Source organism: Lissotriton helveticus, chromosome 1_2, assembly GCF_964261635.1.
Source record: "Lissotriton helveticus chromosome 1_2, aLisHel1.1, whole genome shotgun sequence".
Lineage (NCBI taxonomy): Eukaryota > Metazoa > Chordata > Amphibia > Caudata > Salamandridae > Lissotriton > Lissotriton helveticus.
In genome coordinates, this window is record NC_136058.1 from 446,068,447 (window position 1) to 446,092,086 (window position 23,640).

At 45.6% G+C, this 23,640-nt stretch overlaps 1 protein-coding gene across 1 annotated transcript in view; it reads right to left on the bottom strand.

Moving 5' to 3' along the window:
* Nucleotides 1-208: 208 nt before the first annotated feature.
* Nucleotides 209-23,640, bottom strand: part of LOC144805570 (uncharacterized) — a 155,362-nt gene continuing 131,930 nt past the window's right edge. Inside the window, 1 exon segment of the mRNA XM_078672096.1 lies at nt 209-1,850. Within this exon segment, the coding sequence (XP_078528222.1) occupies nt 333-1,850 (1,518 nt within the window). The 3' untranslated portion in view covers nt 209-332.

Consider the following 23,640-nt stretch of genomic DNA (forward strand, 5'->3'; position numbering starts at 1 on the left):
AGCCGCTCCGTGCTCTGGCGTCTCAACTCGCCAAAGCAGCTCGCACAGCTCCGTGGGTGGCACCGTAGCGTCTCCCAGATCTCCGGCCCCCACCTGGATAGCGCGGGGGAGAAACGCGCCAGGGGACAGCAACGGGTAAGCCGGGGCCGAAGGAGCTAGCCGGGAGCACGTCCGCTCACTCCGCCATCTTGGCCACGCCCCCTATTCTCAGACCCAATTTTTAATTAAAGATTTTACAAAATTCGTAGCACTGATACAGTTTTCCCCCAGTGTGTGTCATCTCAAATTGAGTGAGATCGGCTACGATGGAAGCTTTCGGGGCATTCTGGCACTCATACATTTTTCACTGTATGTTTTCTTCTGTGTATAATTAGATTATATTTCTGACTGAATCTTTTCTGGCATTCGGAGCACTGATGAGGTTTTTCCCTAGTGTGGGTTCTCTCATGTTGAGTGAGATGGTTTTTCCCAGTAAAAGTTTTCTGGCATTCAAGGCACTGATAAGGCTTTTCTCCAGTATGTGTTCTTTCATGCTGATTAAGACCGGATTTCTGAATGAACCTTTTTTGGGATTCAGGGCACTGATAAGGCTTTTCCCCAGTATGTGTTCTTTCATGCTGAGTGAGAGTGATTTTCTGACTGAATCTTTTCTGGCATTCAGAGCACTGATAAGGCTTTTCCCCAGTATGTGTTCTTTCATGCTGAGTGAGAGTAATTTTCTGACTGAATCTTTTCTGGCATTCAGAGCACTGATAAGGCTTTTCCCCAGTATGTGTTCTTTCATGGTAAGTAAGACTGATTTTCCGAATGAACCTTTTCTGGCACACAGAGCACTTATAAGGTTTTTCCCCAGTGTGTGTTCTTTCATGCTCAGTAAGACCGGTTTTCTGAATGAAGCTTTTCTGGCATTCAAGTCACTGATAAGGCTTTTCCCCAGTATGTGTTCTTTCATGCTGAGTAAGACCGCTTTTATGACTGAAGCGTTTCTGGCATTCAGGGCACTGATAAGGCTTTTCCCCAGTATGTGTTCTTTCATGGTAAGTAAGACTCATTTTCCGACTGAACCTTTTCTGGCACACAGAGCACTTATAAGGTTTTTCCCCAGTATGATCTTTTTCATGGTCAGCAAGACTGACTTTCTGTTGGAAGCTTTTCTGGCATTTAGAACATCTGTAAGGTTTTTCCCCAGTGTGTGTTCTTTCATGGTGAGTGAGACTAGTTTTATGACTGAAGCCTTTCTGGCACTTGGAGCACTCATAAGGTTTTTTCCCAGTGTGTGTTCTCTCATGTTGATTGAGGATATATTTATGATAGAAGCTTTTTTGGCATTCATAGTACTGATAAGGTTTTTCCACAGTATGTGTTCTTTTGTGGTGAATAAGACAGATTTTCTGAAGGAAGCCTTTTTGACATTCAGAGCACTTATGAGGTTTTTCCCCAGTGAGTGTTCTTTCATGTTTAGTAAGACTGCTTCTCCGATGGAAGCTTTTCTTGCATTCAGAACAAGGATAAGGTTTTTCAAATGTGTATTCTCTCATGCTCAGTGAAATGGGTTTTTTGAGTAAAGGCTTTCTGGCATTCAAAGCACTGTTGAGGTTTTCCCCCAGTGTCTGTTCTCTCCTGGTTTGTGAAACTGCTTTTCTGGATGAAGGTTTTCTGGAATTTAATGCACTGATAATGCTTTTCCCAGCTGTGTGTTGTCTCATTTTGATTGAGATAGGATTGACAACTAAAGCTGTTCTTGAATTCAATACAGTTATAAAATTGTTTTCTGGAGTTAATATCTCCAAGCCTGGTGTTGTCTCACATACATGCCAAGGAGTGCTTATGATGTCACCTCTAGGGCTAGCCTACGTTATCCTATAAACTTTTACTGAGCTGGGCCACAGCACCTATGAGGATGTCTCCAACGTATGCACATGTAGGTTCTCATACAGAATTAAAATCATGTTGAAACTTTAAGATTTACACACGTTTACATATTTAGACTTTTATGAAGAACTGATGAGGCATCTGACGTGTTTAGTGTTAATACATTAGGAAGTTTTTTTCATTCAGGTCAAGGTAGGAAATAGGCTTGTGAATGATAATAGTTTTCACTATCACCAGAAGGTCCCTTTTACCTTCCCTTTTCCCAACGAGACAAACATCATACCAAGAAAGTCCTTCATTGTGAAGTTTCTACGTAGTTATGAAGAGGTCGATGAACCACAGAGAAAGACGTGGATGCGGGTATCTTCTACACTGAATGTTGTGCTCTGCCGTCTTGCTCTGCTGAGGTCTTTGAAAGATCTTTAACAATGACTTTTTATGCACTGCTTTCGTTCTATCATCTTAAATAGGATGGCCCCTTCAAATAAATCTTGTTTCATCATGTTGAAGGGGTTGGTATTTCTAACAAAAGTTCCCACTTTCTGTGCAGGGATAAAATGTTGTGTTGTTGCTTTTATCTTCTCTGCTGCATTCTATCAGTACCATCAGTTTGAAGCTATAACCAAAGTTATTCTCAGGTGCACTGTGTTCAGCTTTAATTACTTTGCATTATTGTATTCATCTCCAAATGTCTCTTTTGAGAGAAAATATTCTTACAAATAGTACGTGCACTGAGCTCTCATTTTACACGTGTTCCTTTCCCATTTCAGAGGCTGTTTAGTGCAAAGAGCTCAAACCTATTAATTATTTTGGGTATTTTCACTTAGGAGCTTTGTTAATGTTCAATGTAGAGTATTGAGTCAGGAAAACAATGTTTTAATTCAGTAGTTTTCAGTACTTGAGAATTTCCAATTGCTCATCACTCCTGGATTCGAGTCATTGTTTCCTAGTTCAAGCTCTGAGACTTCTTCACCTCTTCAGTCATCTGCAGAATTAAAATCAGATTGTTAATGGACAGAAATTGGCACAGATGAATAACACTAATGAACTCATTTAACGCAAAAAGATAGAATTGTGAGAAGGGAGAATGACAACTATTTGATGTACTTTGTCTAAGAAGTAAAGGGCTTTGTGGTGCTATAGAGATCGGGAACTAGAAAAAACTGTCCACAAGCTTGATGAGAGCTAGCGTTTGAAGAGAAAAAAGTGCAGCCAGATTCAGAGATCCCTGGCCACTTTCTGTGTCAGGAAAAGTGAGTCCTTGCGTATGCCGGTGCTGAGTCTGGCCTTAGCTGCACTGCCTGCAGGTGAATGACAAGGTGTGTATGCAGAAGAGTGTCTGAACATGACAGCAGTGTGGGTGTGTAGGAAGCTGGCTCTGTATATACCATACCAAAGTGAGGTATAGTGTGCACAGAGTCCAGTGGAACCCCAAAGGTAGGCAGAGGTAAAGGGAGATAGCACTTTACTCTCTATTTGTGGTAGTGTGGGCAAGCAGTAAGGATTTATCAGAGGGTATTGTTAAGCATTTGTTGTACACACTCAATCAGCAAATGATTGCACAAACTCAAATACTGAAATCAGACCAATTTGCTAAATATTATTTAGTTATGTTTATTTCTTAGAACCAAGCAAGCCTGGCACAGGTAAGTGATTTATACTTTGCAGTAACAATAGGGTTTGGTTTGCAGTTGTTTATATACTTTGGTTTGGTTACAGTAGAATTACTGGAAACGCAATACCTTAAAATATTGTACACATACTTTATAATTACTTTTCAATATGATGTCATGTAGATGACTTTGCAGATTACTTTTCTTACACAGTGTAGTATACCTGGATACTGGACTGGGACATTTTCTGTAAATAGGTAAATGTGTTTTGGTTATTTGTACACAGTTATATAGGATTTTATAGATTTTCCAACTCAACACAGAGTCAATGTTATCCGATGGGAGGAAATAGAGTTAATGGTTAACAGGTAAGTACTTTATTGTGAGAGTTGGTTTTCTTGGGTTAGACTCAGGGGTCTTCCGGGGTCGAGGATGCACTCTCAAAGCACTCTCAGCGACACTAGGGCTACCGGGTACAGAGTGCTGTGGCCCAATGTTATCCAATGGGGGATAGGATACCTACCGTTGGTAGTTGCTCACGAGCAGGCCACAAGTTTGTGGGAGCAAAGCTCCTGGACCTCAGCTCAGGGCAATTGGCGGTTCAAGTTAGCACCGAAGGAACACTCTCAACGGCACTAGGGTGGTCGGGTGCACGGTGAGGGTTTGTCATCTGGTGCCCTGTTACTTTCAATGGGTTTCTCCGGTTTGCAAACACATTGCAGCTCAGGGACGAAGGTCTTCTGGGAGTGACCACCACTTGGAGAGGACCACCACCCGCACCAACCGCCTGCTCACCCGGACCAACATCAACGACGACGACACCATCAAGTTTATCAACACCGTCCACTCCGGATCCCCGGAAGATCCCTGCCCACACCACATCTTCAACAAAGCCAGCAGCACCATCGCACCCCATCTCCGGAAAACCATCAACATCTCCTTCGAGACAGTGACCTTCCCGGAGAGCTGGAAGCACGCAGAGATCAACGCCTTACTCAAGAAACCCAAGGCGGACCCCAAGGACTTCAAGAACTTCCAACCCATCTCCCTGCTCCCGTTTCTGGCAAAAGTCATCGAAAAGGCTGTCAACAAACAACTAACCAGCTTCCTCGAAGAGAACAGCTTCCTGAACCCATCCCAGTCGGGGTTCCACAGCAACCACAGCAGCGAAACTGCCCTCATCGCCACCACCGATTACATCAGGACCCTGCTTGACAAGGGAGAAACTGCGGCCCTCATCCTCCTGGACTTGTCAGCCGCCTTCAACACGGTCTCCCATCGCACACTACGAACACACCTCTACGACGCCGGAATCCAAGAGATGGCCCTGGACTGGACCTTCTCCTTCCTCTAAGGCAGAACACAGAGCGTCCGCCTCCCCCCTTCCGCTCCAAAGCCACCGGGATCATCTGCAGCGTACCCCAAGGCTCATCCCTCAGCCCAACTCTGTTCAACGTCTACATGGCACCGCTCGCCCACGTCGCACGACCTCAACATCATCTCCTACGCCGACTACACCCAGCTGATCCTCTCCCTTGCCAAGGACCCTCACACCGCCAAAACCAACCTTCACGAAGGGATGAAGGCTGTCGCCGACTGGATGAGGAACAGCCAACTGAAGCTGAACTCTGACAAGATGGAGGTCCTCATCCTCCGATCCACCCTCTCAGCCTGGGACGACTCCTGGTGGCCAACTGCACTAGGAACACCCCCAACACCCACCGACCACGCATGCAACATAGGGGTCATCCTCGACTCTACCCTCTCCATGACGAAGCAGGTCAACGCTGTCTCCTCCTCCTGCTTCAACAACCTCCGCATGCTTAGAAGGATTATTAAGTGGATCCCCACCGAAACTAGAAGGACGGTCACTCAGGCCCTCCTCAGCAGTAGACTAGACTACGGAAATGCACTCCAACGTATCCAGAACGCCTCCACACGCCTGATGCTCGACATCCCTCACCGCAGCCACATTAAACCCCACCTGAGAGACCTGCACTAGATTCCTGTCAACAAGAGGATAACCTTCAAACTCCTCACCCACACACACAAGGCACTCCACAACACCGGACCAGCGTACCTCAACAGCCGACTCAGCCTCTACACCCACACCCCGCCAGCTCCGCTCCGCAGACCGCGCACTCGCCACCGTCCCCCGCATCCGAAGAGTGACCGGCGCCGGCAGATCATTCTCCCACCTTGCCAAGACATGGAACACCCTCCCCATACGCCTACGGCAGACCGAAGACCTTCTGACCTTCAGGAGACTTCTCAAGACCTGGCTCTTCGAACAGTAGCAGCTCCCCCACCCCCACAGCGCCTTGAGACCCTCACGGGTATGTAGTGCGCTTTACGAATGCTATGATTTATTGATTGATTAAGTTGGGATACTGGGGGTTGGTTAGACATCGTCGGTTGGGCCACCCAAGGCTGCGGGGTGTCGGGTTCAGGGGTGTATTTTAGGGTCGGATCTTCTTACCAGCTCCTGGTCATGGTTAGGGGGGCCCCTCCAGATTGAGGCTGCAGGTGTCGGCTGGAGGCTTGAAGCAGGTCAGGGATCACTGGGTCTCAGGTCAGGATCGCCGGGGAGACCTTCATGTGGTGTTGGGCCACTCAAACTGGGGCCGTGGGCATCGGGTGCAGAGTTGCCAGAGCTGGAGTCTGTTGGTGAACAACTCTGGTGTTCAAGGGAGACAAAGTCTTTTTCTGGGATGGCAGGGCAGGTCCTCAGGGTTCTTGAGGTTCCTGGATGCAGGACACACCGGGGTTTTGCTTCTGCAGGTTCGAGGTGGGGATAGGCCGGTAGGGCTAGGGCCAAGTCAGTAGGCGTCCTCTTCTTAGCTTCAGCACGGCTGTTCGGTCCTTCTCCTTCTTTTCTTGTTGGTCATTGCTTGTCTGAGGAGGCAAGGTTCAGGATACCACTAAATACTAAATTTAGGGGTGTTACAGGTAAGTAAAAGGTTGGGACCAATAGGTCTCTTCCTTGGGGGGGTACATCCCTTATTATACCACCATCCAGTGGGAGGGGGGCATATGCCACACTGTGGTTGGCCACTGTCCCCCCATCTGCAATATGGTGGGGACTGTGAGTTGTGCTTTACCTTGCCTCCCCCACCTGAGGGGTGGGGTTGGCAAAGGTGGGCACACCTCCCTTCCTCGCTTGATTTTCCTGTTGGTTCTCCCACCCAAAGTGGGGCTCAGACCGGTGGGGACCAGTTGCTGAGAGCAGCAAAAGGCCTGGGGGAGCTCACAGAGGCGACAAGCCTTTGAAGCTTCTCCTTTGTGGACCCTGCCCATCCTGGGGAGGAGGCTTGGCACCTCGTCCCAGGATGTGCATTGTTTCAGCCCCCGAAAGCAGCAGGCTCTGGACCCAGGGGTCCAGAAACATGTCTGGTGGTGGCAGCTGGGGAGCAGCCACTCAGCCTGGACACTAGTGTTAAGTCATTTTTCAAATGCCCGCTGTGTGCATTTTTCAATAATTCCCACACTGGCATCAGTGTGGGTTTAATATGCTAAGAAGTTTGATGCCAAACTTCTCAGTTTTCAGTGTAGCCATTATGGTGCTGGGGAGTTCATAATGACAAACACCCAGCACCATATACTCTTAATGGCATTACTGCACTTACAATGTCTGAGAATTGGCTTAGACACAGTAGGGGTACAGGGCTCATGCACCTGTGTCCTCACCACTGGTATAGTGCACCCAGCTAGAGGGGTGGCTGATCATTGCCGGGGCAGTGGGTTGTAGGCATGGCACACAGGGATGTGTGCCATGTCGACTCTTCACTTTGTTCTGCACCAAAACATGCAGCCTGCTTAGGCAGTGTGTGTGTGTGTGTGTAAAGGTACAGGTCCTGTAAGGGTGGCAGAGTAAGTGCTGCAGCCCTTAGAGGCCTTCCCTGGCCACAGTGCACATGGTACCTGTGGTACCATTTACCAGGGGCTGACCTTGGCCAGAGAGTGCCAATTGGATTTGGTCTTCAATGCAGTTTTAGGGAAAGACATAGACCCTGGGAATCTGATTGGCAGGAGCCCAGGGCACACTCAGTCAAAGTGGATGTATGACGTTACAACGCAATTTTTACAACGCACTACCATTACAACGAAATTTTTACAACGCAAAAACTATTACAACGCATGTATTTACAACACATGTTTTTACAACGCAAATACCTTTACAATGCATACCATTACAACGTAAGTATTGGTAAGTATGTAATATTTTTTTTAATGTACATTAATTGAAATTAATATAATTTAATTTAATTTAATTTAATTTAATTTTATTTTATTTAATTGAATTAATTTAATTTAAATTTAATTTTACTTTATTTTTATCCTGTACCCCTGTTCCCCAAAAACCCAAAACTGACCCTAAACCCTAAAAATACCCCTTTACCCAAAAACCTAAAACTGACCCTGAACCCTAAAAATACCCCTTTACCCAAAAATTTAAAACTGACCCTGAACTCTAAAAATACCCCTTTACCCAAAAACCCAAAACTGACCCTGAACCCTAAAAATACCCCTTTACCCAAAAACCCAAAACTGACCCTGAACCCTAAAAATACCCCTTTACCCAAAAACCCAAAACTGACCCTGAACCCTAAAAATACCCCTTTACCCAAAAACCCAAAACTGACCCTGAACCCTAAAAATACCCCTTTTCCCAAAAACTCAAAACTGACCCTGAACCCTTAAAATACCCCTTTACCCAAAAACCCAAAACTGACCCTGAACCCTAAAAATACCCCTTTACCCAAAAACCCAAAACTGACCCTGAACCCTAAAAATACCCCTTTACCCAAAAACCCCAAACTGACCCTGAACCCTAAAAATACCCCTTTACCCAAAAACCCAAAACTGACCCTGAACCCTAAAAATACCCCTTTACCCAAAAACCCAAACCTATAACATTTTAAATAGAATTATATACTTACCAATACTTACGTTGTAATGGTATGCGTTGTAAAGGTATCTACGTTGTAAAAACATGCGTTGTAAATACATGCGTTGTAATGGTTTTTGCGTTGTAAAAGCTTTGTTGTAATGGTAGTGCGTTGTAAAAGTTGCGTTGTAAAGGTTGTTTCCCAGTCAAAGTACATCAGCAATTCAGCAAAAAGTGGGGACAACCCTGCAGAAAGAGGGCACTTTCTCACAGAGTGCTCTAGACATGTTGACTTACTTGTGAGAGTGGCAGTGAGAGAGAGTGCAAGCACTTCTGTGGGGTTTCAGTCTTTTTTGAGCGGACAGGGAGCGGTGATGAAATATTTCCTCTTGGAATGTCCAAGCAAGGGATATGATGGCCAGGAGATAAGAGAACAATTGGGAGAATCAAGGATTGGAAGGTCTAGCACAAGCTAGGTCCAAGGAAATGGTGGATGAACTCTCTGGGGTCCCTTGGTGGATACATTGTCTGGGGCCCCCTGCTCCCCAAATTATCACCAGAAAGGGTGATGCAGGAGACAGAGAAGAGTCAGTGGGAGACCGATCTTCAAGACCAAGGCACTCTCAGTGATGTATATGCAAATATAACATGCGCTGGTATACATTCAATGATTCAATGATAAATGTTTGTTACATAGGTACGTTGTAGGTTGGAGTAACGTGTCGATGTTTTGGCTTGAAAGAGTATATAGGTGAATTGGTATGTGAATATGTACATGTAGTATATCAATTTTGAATTCTTTTTAATATTTCAGACCTGATGAAGTCCGAATGGACAAAACGTGTTGGCTGGGCTGATCAAATTAATGTCTACAAAGAATATAAATAAATTAAGAAATTGCAACAAGACAACGCAACTCCTTGTTTTATAATCCCCTTTGAAGCGGAGTCATACCAAAAGAACGTAGCTCAAGGGATTTGGTTTGTCAAAATTCTCAAAATAGGAGAGATTTATTATTATGTGTATTTAGGTACTTGAATGAATGTCTAATCCTTAACGTTTAGGAATGTTACAGTACCAAGATAAAAAGTGCTCCTGGTCAAGTTGCAAAATTAAACACATGACAAACCTGTTAGATATTTGTAACAAAAAGATATTAGAAACAAGTTCAACAAAAGTAAGTTTAAAATAAAAGCTGCAGTAGATGAGAATGTGTAGAAACATGTAGAAAGATTCGAACTTTTCCTTAATTATCTAAGGAATTAAAAAACTTCCAGCTATAGGCAGCTGCTCTGTGACCTGCCTTTCGCCTCGGCTGCTGACTCTGGCAGCAGGCACTGTGACGTCAGAACTCGACTGCGATAACTTATTACAGTGCAGTTCTTTATAACAGGTGACTGGGTGCGTCACAACCCATTGATTATATAGAAATTAGAGCCAGGCGTTTATACAGGGATTGCAAAATCCCATGTATTATAAATATATGAATGCTATGAGGCCAAGGCAACAGGGAAAAGTAATTTCAGACTCTGTTTCAACTGGATGAATTTGAAGATTACATTGCAGGGGAGACCATATAAGTGGTGTAACTCCTTTTAAGGTTATGAGGTTATGAGATTGTAGGAGAGTAGGATCTGCTTCTTATGGTTACCCCCACTTTTTGCTGTTTTTTCACTGTTTTTCAACTTTAGTCTGGCTGGGGCCCTGCTATCCAGGACCCCAGCCTAGCTGCTTCCTCTCTAAATTGATTGCATGTACTTTAGGTACACTCCAGTTTGGTTACTGGGGTACCCTTGTAAGTCCCTTGTATATGGTACACCAGGTACTAAGGGCATAGGTACCCCAGAGGCCTCCCAGGGGCTGCAGCATGTATTATGTCACCCCTGGGAAGCCTTCCAAAATGGCACCACAGGACTCCTACTGCAGCCTGGGTATGGTAGTGCATGCACCCCTTACTTAGATATAGGTTACCTATATCTACCTTAAATCACTGCACATAGAAACCTATCAGTCACCCCTGTGGCAGGCCTTATCAATCCTAAAGGCAGGGTGCTTGGTTTCATGTGAGAGGGTGCCCATGCATGACCAGGGCCCCTCGGCAGTGCTCGGAGTCTATTCTCTGAGGCTGTTCTGTGATGCAGCCAGACCATATACTCTTGCGGTAAATGTTAACTTTGGAATGGCTGCATGAAAACATGTCGTGTTTGGTGTCAAACACTTTGGAATCCTACCCCCTCCCCCCCCACCCCCAGTCCTGGCAGTGGGGATATAATTCCACCCTTCCAGAGGGAGAGACATGTACACACCGGTATACCCGGTAGCAGTGTAACAGATCCATGGCATCACAAAATGGATGCTGCAGCCACAGACACAAGTCTGGCCTCCTGCTGCTGACCGAAACTCCATCTGGGGAGGCCTCGACAATAGGCTTCCTGTCACAAGGAGGTGTAACCACCTCCCAGACAGGCCTTAGTGGATTGGGGCTGGGTGGGTGCACTCTGAGAGTGCTTTGAAGTCTGCACTGTGGGCAAATTTGGTGTCCCTGTGCATAGCCCATTTCAAACCGGTTGCAGGGGCTACCAGCCCCTGCTTTGACGTAAAAATGGACAAAGGAAATGGATGCAGCCACCCCTCTTTCCAAACCCTCCCATAGGTGGGTCCACAGAGTTAGTCCAACCCCTTTCTTAGGTATAGGTAAGGAACGCATGGCAACAGGACTTTAAATTACTCCTGGACGAAACTCTGCAAATAAACCTGGAACTTCAACGCTTTACTCAAGACTAGAGGCCGGAAGAATCTCCCTTGGGGTCAAGGAGTGACTCCCCTGCTTGGCAGGCACCAAAGACACATCTTGCCGGTCTGCATCTCTGAAGCTCCCGCTGGACGCTGACAACTTTGCAACACCAGATGTGGATTTCCAGACTTCTCAGAGGCTGACCCGAGTCCCCAGCATAGCTGAGACCCGCAGCCCTCGTGAGTGACGTGGAACCCGAACTTCTTGACACCGTGCACATTTGCAAGTGCATTGACTTCTTGACGTCTCTTGAAGTTGCGCTTTGGGTTGCTTGTAGCCCAAGCCCCGAGTACCCTTTGCACCTAATATTGTGGGCCTACACTTCACGATTGGTCCGTGAGACCGCTTCTTGCATTCCCGCTTGAGGCTCCTTCATGATCCCTGGTCCGTCGACTGGTGGGTACCTACGAAGGCAACTCTGATTTTCCTTGGGCTTCTCTGGTTGCTCCGGATGTGCCCTGACTCTCCACAGCGTGGTGAGTCCCTCGGACTTTGCTGGTCCACACCGAAGCATTTATAAACTTTCTACGTGGGTTGCTGTTGCCAAGGCTTGTTGGGTCCAATCCGGTCACTGACACCGCAGCACTCGACATCCTTTGTGGGACAGCTCGATTCCAGATCCTGGTCATTGTCGACACCTCCTGGTCCTCGTGGCTGAAGAGTCAAGCTTCACCTCTTCCACCTGAAATCACCTGACATCGGTGGGCATTCGACTATCGTGCCCCTGATCACTGGCAAGTGACCCAGACTCTGTCCCCTCTGCTTTCAGGTTCTTCTCATCTTCAATCCAGGCTTGGATCACACCAGACACTTTCCACTTCGACGGCAGCAGTACTTTGCAGCAGATGGGCATTGAAACCGACGAGATTCCGACACCTTAAGACACCTATGCACCCGGCTTCCCTGGGTGAGGTAACTAGAGTACTCCGGTGCTCCTGTGGGTGTTGGTTCTAGAACCCCTTAAGTCTAAAGGGGTTTGCTCAAAGTCCTCTCCTAAGCAACCCTTATTTTTAAATTTCCAACCGCAACTTTCCCCATAGAAGCTAACCGCGATTCACAGCTGTGTTCTCACACTGCACACGTCCCCCGTGGGTCCCCTGTGTTACTACCTTGGGTGGTTCCTTGTGGGCCCAGCGATTCTACGGGCACTAGGACTTGTGTCTAGTCAAGTCATGGTTCTTATACCACTTTCTTAATCTATAGTTAGGTATGCCCCTAGGGCTCAACGTAAATTGTGGTAATTTACTGTGTGTTATTACGTGTAACTTATGTGCTTTGACCTCTAGCCTCATAAAGAGACTAGTAGGGTGTGTTTAGAGTAAAAACATATATTTTATATATATACCTGGTGTGGTTCTCCTTTCATTTGGTCATTCAAGAGATTATAGACTGGTAAAACAAACTGCTTTACATTCCTTCAAGACTTTGCCTGAAGGCTGCTCTAAATAGCTACCACTAGAATGGCTTTCAATAAAGGTTGTCTTTAACCTATTACCTCTAAAGGGCTGTATGGACTGGTGCAAGGCGCCCACTATAACTAGTGGACAGCTTATGCCAGGCCAACTTCTCACAGAGATGATTCAAGCACATGATCTGGGCAATGTATTTATACCTTGCTGTTGCCAAAGGCGAACTAACGATAGAGGAGGAGAAAGATTAGTCCCAAATATGGGGAGTCAAATTTAATAGTTGGCCCGAAAAGTATGCAAAATGTATTCCCAAGTCCTAGTGAGAGCAAGTGTTCTACAGCCTAACTTGTTTAAAGAATTTTGGGCAATTCAATGTAAAGAGGGGATTGGTATGTACACGATAAGTATAAGTAGACAGTTGAAGGTGTGAATCTGACCGCCCTGTTAAGAGTTCATTGCTTCAGCAATTTGGCTTCCAATTGTTTCCCTGTAATACCAGTGTAAGTCTGGTAAGACTATACCCTCTTCTCCTATAGAGAGATTAAGCTGTCAATCCACTTTAAGGGGTTGATTTGCTTTAATATTTTTTTAAACAAATTATTATTAATTAGCATTTATTGAGCGCATGGCTACCCTAAGGCATCCCAGCACTAACGGCAGAACAGGTGAAAGTAGGCGGCTAGCAATTACTCTTCCGGAGTAGCCCGGGTTTAAGACACTTGCAGAAGGTAAGGTGGGAAGTTTCTAAACGTAGATTGAGAGTGAGGGTATTCCACAATCTGGCTATGTTGTATGAAAAGGAGCGACCTCCACTACGCCTCCGATTCATTTTTGGGATGCTGGCTAAATTTAAATTTGCCGAGCGGAGAGACTTCTTAGGAAGGTATGCGGTGATCAGAGACTGGTTGACGCGAGGGCCTGTGCCCATAAGAGTCTTGTGAGCAGTAAATAAGTCATTGAAGGAAAACCTCTCCTCAATCAGCAACCAGTGTAGGGTTTTCAGACTGAACCTGGCTAACTGCGTTCTACAAGAGCCAGTCAGAAGTCGTGCAGCACAATTCTGTGCCACCTGAAGCTTCCTCAGGGTAGATTTTGGAGGTCCCAGATACAGTGATTTACAATAGTCCAGGCGCGAAAAATCAGGGGCTGTACCGCGACTCTCTTTGCCTCCATGGGCAGCACGGGGAGGACTTTCCGCAGCATTCTGAGGATGCCGTGACACACCCCTGACACGGCCACTGCTTGCTGGTCAAGTTTGAGAGATGTATCCAGCCACACGCCAAAACTCTTTATCTTGACCTTCGGGACTGGGGGGAAGCCCAGGCATGGAGGCCAGGACAGTGTGGGGGCTAAATTGGCTGTATTGCCTAACTACATGATTTCAGCTTTGTCTCTGTTGAGTTTGAAACATGAGCGTTGCATCCAAGTGGCAACCTTTTCCAGGCAGAGTTCCAGGTTTGAAGGATCAGTCTACAGATGGTTTAGAGATACCACCAGCTGAGTGTCATCCGTGTAAGTGACTACTTTAATCCCAAACGGCTGGATGACCTCGGCCAGTGGCCTCATATATATGTTGAAAAGCGTGGGACTTAGAGAGGATCTCTGGGGCCCTCCGTAGTTAAGAGGTAAAGGCCCGAAGGTGGATTTCCCTGAGAAGACCTGAAACGTCCTGCCACTAAGGAAAGAATTAGTCCAAAGATGGCTCCTCCTGCAAAAATGAATGTTATGCTTTTCATATGCACCGTCCATTACAATAATGAAGAAAATAGATATTTTCAGATAATATATTGCTGACTCTTGTCATGAATAATGATTCTGCTTATTATCTGGAAACTGGTGTCCTCCTCACCTGCTTGTGTTAAGTCTTTCCCTGGAAAGGAAAGGCTTGCTGTCCCAGCAGAGTGGCAGTGTGCTCTAAACTGAGGTTAGTATTGTATGGAGAAGGCACTATGCAACACCAAACTGCATTTCCCGGCAGGGATAGCCTTGGATTCCTGGCAGATGCCATTTAAACTTTACTTTCCTCTTCCCAAAAAACAATGTTTTGTTGTCTTCGAGGGGTTGGTTGCCATCTCATTTTGTTTATTGGTTGATTAAGCAGATGTTGCAAACCGCATACGACTAAAACTAGAAGAGATGTGTTATCCGCATACTGCTACTACACTCTCCCTTGATTATAGTTAGTTACCTGATAACCTTTGCACAGTCTGACCTGCACCCACGAATTAGAATACAGAAGATAATACCTCTGTTTGTGGCATTCTTCACAATATTTAGAGACCTACTTGAACAACGGTAGCTGCATGCATTAAAATCCACAGCCCGGCTACCTCTCCCACCACTCCTTGGCTTAACGCTTGCCTTTGACCCTGTACAACGCTCGACTGGCTTTTGGTTATGTTCATGCTCCAGAAATACCACATACATAAGCTATGTAATGGACATATAACATTTTATTCTGCACAACACTTATCTACGTAGAAGTACTGCAGTTACATCAATATTATCTGCAGCCAATGCCCACTACGGAAACCTGTTTCACAAAGTGACAAAAATGTTCTGGCTTCTAAACAGGATTGTAATTCGTTCAACAGTAATTTTTCAATACATGTTTTCAACATCAGGAAGGGATATCAGCTTGTAATTGGCCGCACTGTATGAGAGCCATTATATAATATTGAACCCACCAAGAGCCATATATTGCTTGTCTTCCAAACAGTTTTTTTTTTAATACAAGGGGAACAGAAGGTGGGAGTACAATTCTCGCTGCACTTTAAAAAGAGAAAATTGCAGACCATTTGGTCGCAGCGCTTTCAAGCTTTTTGGTTCCATTATAATCATTTCACCAATTTTTTTGTGATGCTTACCAGCAGGTTTATGTGGGTATTTATGTTATTTTCTATTACCTTTGTTAGTAGCGTATGATACTTGCATATGGGCGTAGTAAGGGGGGAGCTAAAACGTGTAATTTTACAGCTCATCAAGATGGCGGCCACCAGTGCGCTTTGCAGCTGTGGGACGCGGTGGGAGGTACAGATGTATGGGTGCTACTAAGCGCTGCTTCGGGACACTGCACTTGATAATACAGTGCGTTGCTACAGTACGGGGAACATCTGGTGTGACACAACTGGTTAGCGGTCGACAGCAGCGCAAACCAAAGTAGCGGGGCGAAGGGCCACGATAACATGGCGGCACCCTGTTCGATAAAATGCACTGGCCTCTACACAGTAGAACAAGCAAAAATACGCAAAGTTGGCGCCCCAGAGCCTCTCAGCCTACAAGCAGAGACCGCCGCTAGGTGTGATATGCCCCTAACTTTTCTAGAACTTCGTGTGCATCTGAGCGGGGGAAGAGATGACGGCTGCGGTTCCCCGAAAATGAGCACGAAAAGCCCAGCGCAAAATGGCGGCACACGACAACTTTGAAATCTGATTAAGTGACTTAAACGTTCAACCTGCTATTGACAACGCTACACTACGGCGGGACCGCAGAACTTTGCTTTCTTTAAAAACAGTCAACAGGAGGTCTGTAAATGGTGCAGTGCTGTGGTGCCACTGTGCGTTGTACGGCCAAAGCTGGTGGGACTGAAATAGAGGCCAAACAGGCAGCGTGATGAAGAGAGAGGTCTACAGTGCTCAGATATGCTTGGACTGTGTGTAGAGGTTCTTCGCCCATAAATAATTCGTACTGCACCACTGGGATCAGGAGGTTGATCTGCTTGGCCGATCCCTGTGCTGAATCTGGCAAGCCGCTGCACTGCTACTACCCTGGAATACATCGTTTAGTGCATGTCTCTACTGATGATACAGCGCTCATAGAAGACTCTTATTGTGACAGGCGCCATTATCAAGCCAACCTTCACAGTGATTGACACCAAGTTCCCCTGGCATGCTGCTGCGTAGTGGTGCTGATAAGTGGGAGCATCTGCCTCAACACCACTTCTGTATGGAAAAAGGAAAATTGGCACAAGGAGGAACAAATATGGACAAATTTTCACAATAGGTGAAAATAAATTCTCCTATTGGTCCTGTGACTAACGTCCACTGCGGAATTATTCGAATGTTTTCTAATATCATCATACCCACGGGAGGATAAGATTACACTTTTTATTTTTTGTAATCTGTTCAAATTATACTTTTTTCATTTCTTTTATATATATAACAAAACACTAACACAAAATCCTCTAAAAAATGTATACATTATACACAACAAATAAACCTACCTATGTACATACCTATATTCAACCATTATACACAATGGAACAACATGTACACTTTATACAGCAAAAACATATAACAAAAACAATATATGACAGAAAGGGGGAGGGTCTAATTTGTATATATATCTCTATTAAGTACTTCCTATCTTACACTCTATAGAACAGTACTCCAAAAAGTGTCCTCCTATTGAATCTAGGTGGTACACTGGGAGGTAGTCGAACACACCGGTTCCAAACGAAAGCTTTGTGGAACCCCACTTTTCACATGTGTCCAGTGAAGTATCTTTCACAAATAAATTGAGAATAACAGGACTCCTCAAAAGGGAAAGTGTTGACGCGGTCGCGTTTCGGCCTTCCAAAGAATTAGGCCTCCTCAGGACAGGGCAACAGAATTAGGGGGAAACAAACTTGAACTTCAAGGTGGCAAGCCACCTACTATGTCGAAAAACGCCAATTGTTTCTTACGTAGTCCTCTCTTTTATTCAAGGGGGTCAAACGCAGGGTTCAAGAATCACCTGTGTGCACTGCAAAAAAAAAAAACACCACTGCTGGACATATAAATATGAGCGGCCCTGCTTATTCCCCACGCGTGGGTGTATGCGCTCCTCTCTGGATAGTAACTGTGCTGGAAGATAGCACCACTCCGAAGTGGCATAGATTACAAACAAGTGCGGACCACTTTGTCGTGGTCAGGTGGCGTGTAAGACTCCTTCTAGATCAGCTTGGGCTGTGACTCGTAATATCATTCATTGGAAGTGCTCCCACTCCTCATCATGGGCAAACCAGACAAGCAGCAGCCGAAGATCAAATTTGAATCACGAAGGCAGACAAAGGGTGCGCCTGCGCATTCCGACACTGAAGTAGAGACGGAGACTGCAACAAGCAGCGCCATGGAGTCCGTTCTTAAAAATATTCAATCCAGTCTACAACATATTAATGGGAAACTGGACCACCTCACTCAGCGCGTAGACAACATGGCTGCGAAACTAGACAAACAGGGGGGCGACTGGATGATGCCGAAACCCGAATTGCAGGAGTGGAGGACGAAGCGCATGCCACTACAAGTAAATGTACAGGGATGGAAAAGATACTAGAAGTGATAAAAAAACAAGGCCGAAGACTTAGGAGCGAGGCCCCGCCGGAACAATGTTCGGATCGCAGGTGTACCAGAATCCACCAACAACGGCCGGATAGAAACATACGTGGAGAAGTTTCGAGCTGTGTTTGGGGCTGAACACTTTTCTTCGGTCTTCATCGTAGAGCGCGCGCATAGGTCGCTGGTGCCATTCAACCTCCAGGTGCTTCCCCCAGGCCCATCGTGGCTCGTATCCTGAATTACAGGGATAGAGATAGTATTTTAAGGTTGACGCGTGAAAAATAAGAGGTGACATATCAGGGCAACAAACTGGAGTTCTATCCGGATTACACGATGGCTGTACAACAAGCTCGTAGAGAATTTGCACCAGCTAAGGTGAAATTGCTATATCCAGCGCGCTTGAAAGTGACATGGGACGGTCGATTAACGATCCTCCAGACGCCGAAAGCTGCTCAGGATCTCATTAAGAAAATTGTCACCAAACGCAAGGAGCAGAAACGTAATGACCAACATCAGGATTCGGACTAAGATATCAGCACAAAGAACTGTCTCACGGGGCAGTACTGGCAGCATAGAGATAATTTGCAGTATGCTGTAAGGCCATTAGACCCTGTTGGCCCGAATAATACAGACTTCCCATGAACTGGTATGCTCTTGTGCGGTAAGTACAATATACGAACGATGGGTATGTAGTGAACCATGCTGCAGGATGGCGCGCTGCATCTGAAGGATGAAGTCCCGTGGTGGGGTCTATCTAACGTGAAGATGGAGGAAGCACAATTGCTTGACTACTGTGAACAATGTAGGGTGCCACGAGTGATATGGACACTCGCTGGGAATTTTGATCATGGTTGCCACATGCAGTAAAAGAGATGCACGCTACTGGGTCCCTATATCGTCTTTGATGGGGTGGTGACCACTGGATAATTCACGAACATTTTTTGTTCTCTTTGTTGTTCTTCTAATTTCCCTAAGTGGCAAGAGAGCATTGTATGACCCTTACTAAAAAGACTGCTCCTCTGGTATATACTTTGCACAGCACAGCCCTCTGTTGTTGCCGCTACGCCCCGCCTCGCCTTGCCGGAAGCACCAGAACCAGAGGAGGAGAAGTATCACGAGGAATAACGCGATAGAGACGTCGGACCAAACGCCGTAGACGCTGCGGGAAACCCAAAGCTGGGAACCGTAATAGGGCCTGTCGCGGGAGAAGAGCGACGAAAAACACCCAGCGAGTGTAGTGCTCGGTGCGGCTGGAGACGCGAGCCGAGGGGTGCGTCCCTCCGCAGCTATCCGGATGCGTGTGCTGCGAGGCGCGGTACAGCGGAGGGGCGAGTCCAACAGACCCCACCCGACTTCCGCACCGTTTGGGAGTAACTGCACTAAGTTTGCAAAGCTTTGGGCACCCCTGGTTGAGGTCTGGGACCGGGGGCTGCAGAAAGGTGCTAGAAGCGGCAAACCGTGCCCCGAGGGGGAGAATTATAAACGTTTACGTTTACCTGGGACCTCCGAAAGTCGACCAGCTAGCCCGGACCATTGAGCCTCTGGGCGCCCCAACTGGGGAGAACAGGAGATAAAGGAAGAGAATTGCATCATCAATCCTTGGCAAGGCAGTCCGGTGGATAGCGTCCAACAGAGGTAAGTCAGCTACAGTGTGGAGGAGTGTGGAGGAGTGTGTATCTGAGCCAGAATATATGAATACTAATTGGTGATTAGTAACCCACTCTGTGCAGTAAAAAGAAAGTAAGTCTAGTAGGGGAAAAACAAACTCCCACCAGTTTAATCCTATAAAAGGGTATGGGCCGCAAATTAAGAAAGAAAGCGCGGAATGAGGCACAAGATTCCAGCCCGGAGACGAGCAAACAACCGGCTGAGTTCAGTTTAAGGGATGAGAGTCAAGAGAGTATGATTTCCCAGGAGGATACTTCCGTGGAGAGACGCAAGAAGGGAAAATGTAAAAAAAGGACCAAAAAAGGCCCCGCAAGTAAAAAAAGGGTCCTTTTTAACATCCCTTAAAAAACAGAATACAGAGTCCTCAAACCCAGTAAAGGACTTCCTACGTAAACATTATAAAATCCAAAACCCAACGGCTATAAATGTGGACTCTGATGAAGAGGAGGACTCCGAGACAACAAATAGAGAAACGGATAACGCGCTTCAAGAGGTTCAAAACCTGAGAGGAACGCCAGAAAAAGAACAGGAAGAAGAGCTGGAGTATCCCCTATTAATAAATCTAATACTAAACAGTCGGAATTCAAATTTGCTGGTACCTCGGCTTTCTTCATCTCCAAAACTGTTCTCCCCCCAAGTATCGGGGAACAAAGACCAAGTGAGAAGAGTTAGCCTGGAGACAAGTTTTGTTTGGGAGGCATCCCCCAGCCGAGTATCATTGAGTGAAGAAAGGGGAAATAACTCAAATTTGCAGAATACTGGGAAAATCAGAAGCCACATAATCCCAGAGAGAAATAGTCAACATGACCCTGATCTCTCAGTGGCCCCTACCACCTCAATGATGGACCTTCTATTAATGTTGCAAAAAACTCTGCAAGGGATCCTCGAAGTCTCATTGTTGAACAATGGAGTTCTGAATTCCCAAAAGCCACACCTAAAGAAGATAGAGGATGAGTTGACTGGAATCAAAGGCCAAATGCCTACCCTGATAAGACCAGTAGGATCCCCCCAAGCTACGGAACAAAGCTTGGAAAGTGGTCGGATAGAGCCTACAGATAATGTCTATATCTCTAGGCGCCTAATGTTGATAAGAAGGAGATGTGACCATGTAATAACTCACACCAAAGGTAGGGCGGGAAAAATGCAGGCCACACAGGTAGGGCCAAAGGACAAGACGAAGAAAAAAGAAACCGGAGATACACTAAACATCATGGCTCGGGCTTTTGTCCCGACCAGACCTTCAGAAATAGAAACATTAAGGAAGGTTCAAAACATACAAGAAAAGAGTAAGAAAGGCAAGGACCCAAAAGGGACAGTACAAAAGAAAAATCTCATAGGCCAGAGAATAACCCCCTCATTAAAAAGTCAAAGGCAGACCCCTCTGAGACACAGGAACCCGGAGGAAATATCCCAGCCACAAGAGATAGAAACGGCAGTAACAGGGCAGAAAGGACCAAGACAGATAACTATAGAGTCCCCAGAGAAAGGATATGATCAGGGGAACAATAAATGGGTCTACCTAGAACCAGCAGAAGAAGGCCAAAGGGGTAAGAAGACAAGAAAAATAAAACCCCTAAATAGATCACAAATTTTGGCGATCTTCTCAAAATGTGGAAGCCTGAGTGGGATTGACACAAAAGATTTAAGACAGGTGGGCTTTATAGACAGCACCACAGGTGGGGAAATAACAAAAGTATTGTTACTCTCAGACCTGGTAAGAAAGGCAATTCTGAGGGCAGCCAGTGAGATTCTCCAAGAGGGGGTAAAGATACTGACTGAAAAAGAGCTAAGGGGAAAAGTACTCACAGGAAGGGACTTCCTAAGCTGCCACGCAGGTCTGGGAAAGAGACAGATGAGAATGCACCAGGGTAAAGAGGAAGGGGATAACCGTCTAAAGGTGGTGATAAATAATACTGTGAAAGAGGATTGGTGGGGCAATTGGAGCCAATGTAGTTATCTAGGCGACTCAATCCAGTGTGATTTGGTGGGAAGTGAGGTAGTTGGGGGACTGAGCGATATAGAATAGGAGAGAGGGTCGCCGACTGCCCTAAGTCTCTTAACGTGGAACATAAATGGGCTAGGCAATGATCTAAAAAGGGAACAGCTAAAGCTTCATATAAACGAAGTAGCAATTGCTTGCCTACAAGAGACTTGGGCATGCGGGGAAACCCCCATCTTCGAGGGATATTATCAACTAAATCGACCAGCAACGAGACAAAGATTTGGCCGCCCCTCGGGGGGTATAATGACGATTATCTCAACGAAGATACTAAGAAATGTGACAATATTAAATATAAAGTGTAAATGGTTATTGGCATGTAGAATTAACCATCTCTGTCTGGATAAGTTATATGCAAAGATAATTGTTGTAAATGTATATATACAATGGGACAATGTAGAGGACTATGCAAGAGAGATGGGAAATTTCAAGCAGGACGTAGATCATATTTTCGAAAGGTACACTTCAGACAAATTGTTAATTCTAGGGGATTTTAACCATAAACTATACCCAGGGAAGACCGATTGTTGGTGCACAGAACTACTAGACGCCTATGGAATAACATATGCAAAGTTTCCAACATGTGACCCCGCAAAGCTGGATTGGGAATTGGTCAATTACTTGGGGGAAAAGGGACTCTTTTGCCTAAATGGCAGATTTAAATCAGACTGCCCGGCAAAGAAGACTTTTAAAAAAGGTCGGCAAAACTGTCCAATCGACTATGTTTTTATGCCAGCATGGAACTTCCACCTAGTGCAGGACTTTAATGTACTGAATGGTGAAGGTAGTGACCACAATTTGCTTTCGGTAAGATTAAAATGGGGAAGGCTGGAACTAAGGGAAAAGGTGATTCACCAAGAATTAGATTATCCAAAAAGGGCAACAACCAGAGTAACCGAAGACTTTGTGGAAAAGTTAAAATCATTCCAACAAAAGATAGAAATGGTAAATTTAGAAAACTTAAATTTAAAATGGTACGAGGAGAAAATTGCCCAATTAGTTGAGTGTCTTAGGATAGAACTAAAAAAGAATAAAAGTAAAGGCCAAACAAACCGTGACACCCGCTTGAAATGGTTCTCAATGGACTGCCAAATTAAAAAAAGAGAAATAAGGGCAGAAGCTAGAAAACAGAGGAAAGAATTCAATCTAGAGAGGAAAAAGCATATAATCGTTCTAAAAGGAGAGCTTAAGAAGATGGCCCTTGATGCAAAAATGGAGTACAAAGAGAAATGCTGGGGAGAGCTGCTAGAATCAATTGAAAATAAAAATTTGAGACAATTTTGGAAATTGATAAAAGCAGCATCGTCTCCCCCTGCAGGAGAAATGATATGCGTAGTAAGTGAGGCAGCCTGGGACAAATATATAAGGGAACTGTATGAAGCAAGATTAGTCTCAGGAGTAAGTGTTCTACCAGGGTGGCAGGAAATCTCAGACGAATTTAAATCAGATTTCACAGAAGACCACATTGAAGAAATAATTAAGAAGCTGAACCTAACTAGAGCAGCAGGGCCGGATAACCTCCCAGCTATAATCCTTAAATCCCAAACAAAATGGTGGGCACAGTTTTTCGCAAACCTCTTCCAATTAATACTAACAGAGGGAAAAATGCCATCAAACTGGAAGGGGGCAATAATCAGGCATATCCACAAAAAGGGTAGCCCAGGGGAACCGAAAAACTACAGATTGATAAATGTCCTGGACATAGGGGCAAAAGTCTTCTCAAAACTTGTCCTTAACAGACTGAATGCCTGGGTGGAAGAGTACTCAATAATACCAATCGAACAGGGAGGGTTTAGAGCAGGTCATTCAACAATAGATCACTGCTTCTCCCTATGGGCAATGGCGAGGAAGTCGACGGAACAGAATGGGAAACTCTGTTGCTGCTTCGTCGACTTCAGAGCCGCATTTGACTCGGTAGACCGGGACTGCCTCTGGGAAATACTAACTAAGAAAAATATCCCAAGAGACTTGTTGACGGTACTAAAAGAATTGCACCGGGAAAATTGGGCCCAAGTCATCAGGGATACTGAGGGGACATTAACGCCAAAAATCCCCATTGGAAATGGCCTGCGGCAAGGCTGC